A 9,223-nucleotide genomic window follows, 5' to 3' on the forward strand; every position below is an offset into this window, starting at 1 on the left:
GTCTTAGCCTTATGTGTATGTTTTGCTCATTTTTCTGCATTCTTGCCAAAAATGCAGCAAGAACTACCAAAAACATTGTGGGATGATCCAAGGGAACTATTATGCATCCCAAGGGTGCCATGGTATGTACCTAGGGCATTGAGAGACATGCCATAAGTGCAGAAGCCCTAAAACTGCATTTTCTAGCCTTTTCCCCAAAAATGCTATCTTGGAGAGCCAAAACGCTACCATATGGACCAAAAATGTCATGGAACATTCCAAGGGAACCAATATGCATTCCAGGGGCGTTGGGTGATGTTTTGGGAGCTCCAGACTGCTCCAGAGGTCCTAAAAAGTCAGTTTGTGGACATGTGAGAGTCTTGCCAGGGTTTGTGCATTCTCCAGAGGCATGGGTGATTTTTTTTTTGAGCTTCCTTGAGTATTCTTTGATGCTTTTTTATTCCTTATGATGTATCTTGTTCTCCGGTAAGAGGGTTCATGCCTCACTGTTGAGGTGTTTCCTATGCGATTTGATGCTTCGACAGGAGGAAGAATGCCTTGCTATTGAGGGATTGATTATATGACTCCAGTGGGATGTGTCATGCCTCAATGTAGAGGATTTGATGTTATTTGGATCTTTTTCATGGTTTTCATCCATGACTAGATTATCTTTATAGTGATTTGGTGAGGGCTTCTTTCTATGAGTATGGCTTATGAGTCCTCTTTGCTCAGTTTGGTGTTTAGTTTGTTGTATCTATTCTTATATCTCTTTTGAGCCTTCATGATGTTGTTTTATGTTCTATGGATGTTCATTTACCCTATAGCCTTGGTTCATGGTTGGGGGAGTGGGCTCTTGCATGTGTTGGACCTAGGTTGTGAGTACTAGATCTCTAGGAAGGGGGTCTAAACCTATGGAACCACATAAAGAGTTGATGGTATAATTGCAAGTGATAACATAATAATTATTGATTAGTGGGTTGGGTATTTAGGAATACACCTAATCAAGATAAAGAATATGATATTGTATGCCCCAATTGGACGAACCCAGGGAGGTATTTTTGGGATCCTAGATTGGGAAGACCGTTGGAGCAGTATACTCGATCTCTTTTGAGTAACTCCAAGGTAGAAACAGATGCTACATGAGTTTAGCATGTGAAGACACTCTACCCCACATGTATCCATTGTCCATATACCTTGTTTTGTTGATTTTACCTCTGGAGGTTGGTTGCGTTGATTTTTGCCATGTGTTGTGCTTGATGTTCTATTCTCATGTTTGAGTCTTGTGAAGTCATGTTGTACCCTTTGGAGGATAGATGTCAGCTAAGGTTGTGAGTTGGAACCTTTTTCATCTCCTAGCACTAGGGGTAGTTCCTTGATTGGTTCCACATGGTCGGGTGGTTGAATGCCTTCTTCCATTGGGATACTTTTCTTGGTGTAGCGTGCGTGGATTGGTTTCTTCATGTGACTGTACTTCAGAGTTGATCCCTATGTTCTTGGAAGAGAAGACATTGTATTATAAATGAACTGCATATGTATAAGAGATGATGTATTCATGTATAAGCTTTACCATGTATTTGAAAGGAATTTGTAATAAGACTTGATGTTGAGACTAGATAAAGTACTTGGATTATTCTTTGATGTATCGATTGTTCATTATGTAATGTAAGATAGGAAATCTATGTGAAATAAAATGGTTTATATGTATTTGAGTTGCATTGAATTTATGAGATGGTTTAGTATCATATTATGTTGTAGAGTGAATGATAGAAAGAATGGAATAGGTAGCATCGATCTTTACTTGAGTAACTAGGGGATCATGGATATTAACTAGATAAATGAATGGTGAGATGTTTCTATTAGAGTTTATTATGTGATATAGATGTATGAGTTCTATGTGGAAATGAAATGGAGTATCTTGTATACATTTGTGTTGCATTTGCATTGAGAGTTGGTATCTTGCTACACTATACTATGAAATGAATATGGGAAAGGATAGTGGTGGTTGCTTGAATCCTAAGTGAAATGGTTAAGTAAATCTAAGTTGTATTATGATAAAGGAAGTTATACTATGTGCGTATAATTCATATTATTAAGCATTTAGGATGTGATGTAGCAATAGAGACTATGTGCTTGTTCTATGTACCCCTATGTATTAGGTCTTGATGAAATGGAAACACTGATCTTGCAATGAAATGATGTATTAGTCTTTGGTTCATGTTAAAGAAATGTCCATAATGTTTGGGATATGTTTATAGTATTAAATATGATTTTTGAAATTGTTAGTAGCATGGTATCTTAGTTGGAAGGTGATAAGTGCTTGCTATTATAATCTTACATATGATTATGTAGAATATGCTTGATGAGTAGTGTAATGGTTGTGCTTAAGGAAATGCAATATGATGAGTTATGCATATGAATTAACATTATCCTAGTTGCATGGAATGTAAATGGATAGTTGAATGATGAAAGGTGAGGATGTTCTAGATAAAAAGGTGTTATGTGTTATGATGTCAAGTAGTGACGTTAAGATACCCTGGGGAATGGATGTGTTTATGAAAGTATAATCAAAGATATGTTAATTTGAGTTATTTTGCTTATGTAATGTTGATTTATGCTTTCATACTTATTGTTTATATGTTCTTGCTTATGGATGATGTCATATGGTTGTATATTATAGATGGTTTTTAAAAAAAAATTATTTCCAATTCTAGTAGATTTTAGATTATTTCTCTAGGGTATTTTGGCAGGCATTACAGAAAGGTGAAAATAAAATTTTCACCAACTCACCAAGAAGTGTGACACATGTAGAAAACTTGGAATAAGTCAGAGAGCACATGTCATGTATTTATGAGGTGAGACAACTAAGTCACTAAGTGAACTAAAGCTAGTGTGAATAGATCTACTCAGCCTAGGAACTAGATAATCGGAAACTAGATGAATGATAGTTATTTTCACACTAACACCCCCATTAAGTGATACATAGGGGAAAAGTCACTAAAAAACGAGTCTCAGTAACAAGACCTAACGAGGTACTATTGCACAAAATAAAATTCTCTCACAAATAGAGTAAAGAAGAAATATTTGTAGATTAAACTCCTCTCCAAGAAAGAGATTTAATTGTAAACAAAGAAGAAATGAATACCCCCCAAAGAAAACATTCTTCATTCCAAGAATACGTCACAAATCAAGATAGTAAGGCAATGCTAAATATTTAGTAAACATGTTTGTAACTTGATTCTAAGTGGACAAATACACTAAGGAAAAAATTATCTAAACCTTTACCAATCCAATTATGTAAAGACTAACTTGTATACAATGTTAGCAAAAGATGTGGTAGTTATGGAGCGTGTATGAAGAAGCAAGGCAATTGATAGCTACTTTGCTAAAATAAAGTATGTCAATCAAAATGCTTACATGTATTGGGCAATCGATATTCAACTTATATGATAATCAGATATGAATAAAAAACTTGCAAAAGCACTATGAGGGAAAACTAAGTTAAATGTAGATTTAGTATTGCATCAATCTTCTAAAGCATTTGAATCCACATCCAAGGAAATGAAATATCCATTTCTAACATATGCATTGCATAACTTCATATTTTGAATCCACAAGTTTAACTCCTAGGCAAAAATTGAAGGCAAGTTCAAACTTTCCTTTGACTTGGAGATATGCCAAATATAAAATATATATTATTAATGTGAAAAATATCAAATTCTACAAGCCCACAACAACAAATCTAGATGGATTAATAAACTCTTATTATTCATATTTACCGTATGAATACAAGTTAATGTAGATTTAGTATTGCATTAATCTTAAAAAAAACATTGAATCCGCATCCATTAGCTTTCAAGAAAATGAAATAGCCATGTCTAACATTCACATCAATTGGATAACTTCATATTATGAATCCACAAGGTCAAATCTTGAAAAAAGTGAAGACAATTTTAAAGAGATTCAATATTTTTCTAACTCATTGGAAAAGTTGGAAATTACAAGACAACTTAAATTTGACATTCAAAATTATCATTCAAACATAGAGACATAGCTTTTATATATATATATATATAATCTAAAATCTCCTCTTTCATATGATATAGTCTTTCTAAAATTTGATTTGATTTTAAAAAAATATCTAAATACAATCATATAACCATCAAATTTCAAATTTTAATTGTCATCTGAAATTAGTGCCACCCAAATATGAAATTTCAGGGAAGCTGCCCTTATAAGCTCCATCCCACCTTTAGTCAAGTATGGTGAGTGAGGTCACAAAGTTCAGAGGTAAATAAAACCACAATCAGACCATGAACAAACACTCAGTGCTCTCCAATCAATTCATCACATCACATTAAATTGGATTTCAAGAAAGGATTTGAAGAGGTCCACAGTCATACCCTGTATGATGAAGCATCTTGGGCGATAGTCTATTGAAGACAACTTTATCCCGAATTAGCTTGGGCAACCACCAACTTCCACTCTGTAAAATTCCAGAAACGGAGGACTGAACCCCAATCTCAAAAGCCCTTCCTTTCCTGTGCTCCACATATTTCTTCAATGCCGCCTCAATTTCAGCTGGTTTCTCTAAATCCACTTCAGCCAAGCACTTCCCCAATGTGACCGAGTCCTCCAGAGCCAAAGCCCCGCCCTGCCCCAACTCAGGAGTCATCGGATGCATTGCATCTCCCACCACGGTCACATTGCCTTTCTGCGCTTTACCTGCTATAAATGGCCAAAGATAGCGGTACTTCATACTTGTCAAGCTTAAACTGTTCGGAGTCGATCTCTTTATAACCTCCACCATTTCTTTGTTCCCCAAATCTTCCGCTAAATGTCGCGCTTTTTCTTGAAGAATTGTCGAATTGTACGAGATTTCTGCATCTGCGTTGAGAAACAACAAAAAATGTTGAGTGTAGTACCTAATGCTACTCAATAGGCACTGTACTGTTCAGAAACAATACAGTAAACCAGCCAGGACTTAAACACAGAATTGCCAAAAGAACCAGAACAGAGTACCAGATTTTTAGTTTCAGTATTCACCTGAAGAAAGGCTCTTTCGACTCAAGTACCAGAAAACGTCAGTTTCATTGCAAGGACCAAAAGCCGCAGTAATTCCGTTTCCCCAGATCTCGAGCGTCTTCGGCTGAAAATGGTGGCCCTGCGGAAAATTCCCTAACCCTTGAAATACAGAACGCCCCGCCAAATTTGGGGGTCCAAACCCTAGCCACTTGGCCACCGTCGAATTAACTCCGTCGCAGCCTATAATCACCTGAAATTGGGCCTCATTAGCGAAACCCCTGTTAAAAATTCTACGCCAAGTAAGCGAAACCCTTGCTGAAAATTCTACACCAAAAATAGAAGCCGATGCACCTACCTTTGGCGAGATCTGCGTACCGTCTTCGAGCGTTACAATGCTTGATCTGTCTTGCCTTTGGTGAATTGCAGAAATCTTTAAGCCGAATCGAATGGTGTTTGATGGCAGTGCTTGAGCCAGGGCTACGAGAAGCTTCTTACGTTGCACGAGTCGCATTTCATGGTGCTGCAGATCGATGCACTTGGTGAGGCCGCTGGTTGTGGATAGCGTGTCAATTCTTTTCAGAAGCACAGATTAAAACAGAGTTAATCATAGTATTCAGATATCTTGATATTAATACTATACAACTTACTATTTTATATCTTGTATTCTATTTCTGAACATTTGAACATTATGATGGATTACAGTTTGTGATTCAAAATGTCGTGCATTTTTGTATTCTATTTTCGAACATTCTGAATATTTTAATGGATTATAGATTGTGATTCAAAATAAAACATTGATGAAAAATTAAAAACAGATTCCAAACATAGATTGTGATTCAAAATATTGATAAAAAATTAAAGACTGATGAAAAAGAAACCATTAACACTGATGAAAAAGAAACAATTAAGAGATTAGAAAGATCTGATAAAAGTAATGAAATTATTTATTCAAAATACCTCTGTAATTGAGTGTGCTCGCGGCGAAGAGTATCTCCCACGCCCATGGCATCAAGCGCTCTCCAGCCATTGTCCCAAATGGTGAGGCATGCACCTGTCAGTCTCAATGAATTTGCTTGTTCCAGCACTGTTATACTTTTCAATCCCAGTCTACAATCAGTCAGTATGTTGTAAGTTGTTTGTAGATTCAAATTAGATTAATGAGACATTTTTTATAAGTTTTTTAAAATTTAATCAGGAAGTTAGTTTGAAGAGGCGTTTCTAGTATAGTAGTAACAAAGTAGTCTAATATATTATAAATTCAAATCAAATTAAGGTAGTTTTGTGTGTTATAAGCTATTTGTAAACTCATGTCGGATCATATTTAGACACCTTTTCGCGGACACTTTCTTTATAATAGTAAGAAGGTAGTGTCATATACTATAATCTCATGTCCGCATGCCACTGCTTAAATCCATTTTCTGTTAAAAAATAAGCAGTTAGAGTGTCCCCATACAAATCTTTAATCATGGGAAAAGGATAATATGGAATCTTTTCCTATTTTTGTGGAGCAGCCATGGCTTAAAAAATGAAAATAAGCTGTGGAAAAAAGAGGGGGCCTGGAAATAAGCAGCTACTGCATATTAAAAAAAATGTCACATGACAACACAAATTTGTTTGTCAAAATTTGTTCAGGGGGCTACCCGCTCCACAAATTGCTCCTTAAAATATCTAGCAGTGGCTGCTAGCCAAAATAAGCTAAACAGCCACATGGGGACATGCAAATCAAATTAAGGTAGTCTCATGTGCTACAAGCTATTTGTAAATTCAAATCAGACAAATTAGATATCTCTAATAAGTTATTTTAAAATTTAATTAAAAAGTTACTTGTTTTAATCAAGAGAGTATGAATTGTCATTTTGTAGCTTGAGGCCATGATATTTTTGTATAGTAGTAATAACATAGCCTCATATGGTACAGGCTATTTGTTAACTCAAATCAGACCAATTTGGTGCCTATTTATAAGTTATTTTAAAATTTAATCAAGATATTATTTATTTTAATCCTAGTAGAGCATAAGTTGTCATTATATAGTTTAAGGAGACATTTTTTGTATAGTAGTAATAAGGTAGTCTCATATATTATAAATCCAAATCAAATTAAGTTAGTCTCATCTGCTATAAGCTATTTGTAAACTCAATCAGATCAATAAGACACCTCTTCATAAGTTATTTTTAATCTAATTAAGAAGTTATTTGTTTTAATAAATGCCAAAAGGTTGTAGCTAAATTGGTTGGGCACAATTGGTGATGATGATGGTATGAAATATAGAAAGCCATCCACCAAGGTTCAAACCCCTAGGAGGCTCGTAGTTTAGACGAAGCTTGCAATCCTAAACCGAGCCACTAGATTTCATGAACTATAAAAATGACTTGCTTCTTATGTAAGAATAACAAGACAAGCTTATATATTATAAACTATTTGTAAACCCAAACCAAATCTAGATAATCTAATATACTATAAATTCAAACCAAATTAAGGTAGTCTCATATGCTATAAGCTATTTATAATCTCAAATTAGATTAATGAGGTGCCTCTTCATATAAGAATATCAAGATATCTTAATCTCAAATTAGATTAATGAGGTGCCTCTTTATATAAGAATGTCAAGATATCTTTGTTGTTTCGGGATTTGATTGTGTAAGAGCTTTTTTCAATCAAGACAGTATAAGTTGCCATTATGTAGCTTGAGGCCGTGGTGTTTTTCATCCGTGGTGTTTTTTGTATAGTAGTAATAACATAGTCTCATATAGTATAAGCTATTTGTGAACTCAAATTAGATCAATTAGGTGCCTCTTCATAAGTTATTTTAAAATTTAATCAAGATACTATTTATTTTAATCCTAGTACAGTATAAGTTGTCATTATATAACTTTTAAGGATATGCTTTTTGTATAGTAGTAATAAGGTAGTCTCATATATTATAAATCCAAATTAAATCAAGCTAGTCTCATATGCTATAAGCTATTTGTAAACTCATTCAGATCAATAAGACACTTCTTAATAAGTTTATTTTAATCTAATTAAGAAGTTATTTGTTTTAATAAATGCCAAAAGGTTGTAGCTAAATTGGTTGGGCACAATTGGTGAGGATGATGGTATGAGATGTAGAAAACCATCCACCAAGTTTCAAACCCCTAGAGGCACAATCCCCACATAGCCAAAGGAGGCTTGCAGTTTAGATGTATGGACTTCATGAACTATAAAAATGACTTGCTCCTTATGTAAGAATAACAAGATAAGCTTATATATTATAAACTATTTGTAAACCCAAGCCAAATCTAGATAATCTCATATACTATAAATTCAAACCAAATTAAGGTAGTCTTATATGCTATAAGCTATTTATAAACTCAAATCAGATTAATGAGGTGATTGTTTGCATCAACGTTTCAGATCACACTGTGTGATCTATCACCATTTTCCTTCTCTTTATGCACTCTATCATCTTGATGATGGATCACATAGTGTGATCCGAAACGTTGATGCTCATATCAAGATAGTCACTTGTAAACCTAAAACAGATCCCTGATTTCATGAACTATGAAATCTTACTCCCTATATTACAATAACAAGATAATCTTATGTATTATAAATCGCCTATAAATCTAAACCAAACCAAAATAATCTTATATACTATAAGCTAAATCAGAAGATGCCCCATCATAAACTATAAAGATAACTTTGATACTAAACCAGCTAATCAATACCTATCAACTGAAAAATATATATATATATATATATAAATAGAAATGTTTAACCTGCAACAAAAAATTTCATGAGTAGAAATCATACCTATGGAGAGTAAGTGCAGTAGCTAAGCCAGCAATACCACCTCCTGCAATCAAAATTTTGCTTTTGCTCTGCATAAGCGCCATGCCAACAATTATAATCTCTGAATGGAAACAACCAGCTCGTTATTTGCTATTTGGGTATTCCTGTTTTTAAAGCTTACTGCTATAACCAGATCCAACTTGGCTATCCTGTTGCGTGAAGGAAGAGAATTATAATCGAGAATTGCAAATTTAAGTCAAGACCAAGATGCCTATAAAACCCAAAGACTTGAACTGCAGGTGAGCTGGTGTGGTATGGTGTGAATTACAGATATTGATTAGACATTGTACTTTTAACTATGAAAAGGAATGCAACAAGGGAAAATGCAAGAAACAAACAAAACAGGAAAGGAAAGAAAGGTTGAAAGGGATTTACTTTTTATCATCTTATA

General features: G+C 34.4%; 1 protein-coding gene across 2 annotated transcripts; it reads right to left on the bottom strand.

Moving 5' to 3' along the window:
- Positions 1 to 4,042: 4,042 nt before the first annotated feature.
- Positions 4,043 to 9,018, bottom strand: LOC131062393 (monooxygenase 2). Of its 2 annotated transcripts, none has more exons than XM_057996043.2 (5): positions 8,794 to 9,018; positions 5,959 to 6,093; positions 5,357 to 5,573; positions 5,023 to 5,251; positions 4,043 to 4,863 (listed from the first exon to the last, which is right to left on the bottom strand). In XM_057996043.2, exons 1-5 carry the CDS (start codon positions 8,874 to 8,876, stop codon positions 4,346 to 4,348), a joined length of 1,182 nt encoding a protein of 393 aa, XP_057852026.2. In that variant the 5' UTR covers positions 8,877 to 9,018; the 3' UTR covers positions 4,043 to 4,345. The 2 variants fall into 2 exon arrangements, with proteins under 2 accessions (XP_057852026.2, XP_057852024.2); XM_057996041.2 differs by having other exon boundaries at positions 5,959 to 6,108; positions 8,794 to 9,017.
- Positions 9,019 to 9,223: the final 205 nt, after the last annotated feature.

The sequence above is a fragment of the Cryptomeria japonica genome, chromosome 7 (genome assembly GCF_030272615.1).
Source record: "Cryptomeria japonica chromosome 7, Sugi_1.0, whole genome shotgun sequence".
Classification (NCBI taxonomy): Eukaryota; Viridiplantae; Streptophyta; class Pinopsida; order Cupressales; family Cupressaceae; genus Cryptomeria; species Cryptomeria japonica.

Coding starts and splice junctions, on each gene's coding strand:
- LOC131062393 (XM_057996041.2), bottom strand. CDS start 8,876: ATGGCGCTTATGCAGAGCAAAAGCAAAATTTTGATTGCAGGAGGTGGT. Junction 5,574..5,958: donor GAGCACACTCAATTACAGAG/GTATTTTGAATA, acceptor GCTTCTGAAAAG/AATTGACACGCTATCCACAA. Junction 4,864..5,022: donor TCGAAAGAGCCTTTCTTCAG/GTGAATACTGAA, acceptor TTCTCAACGCAG/ATGCAGAAATCTCGTACAAT.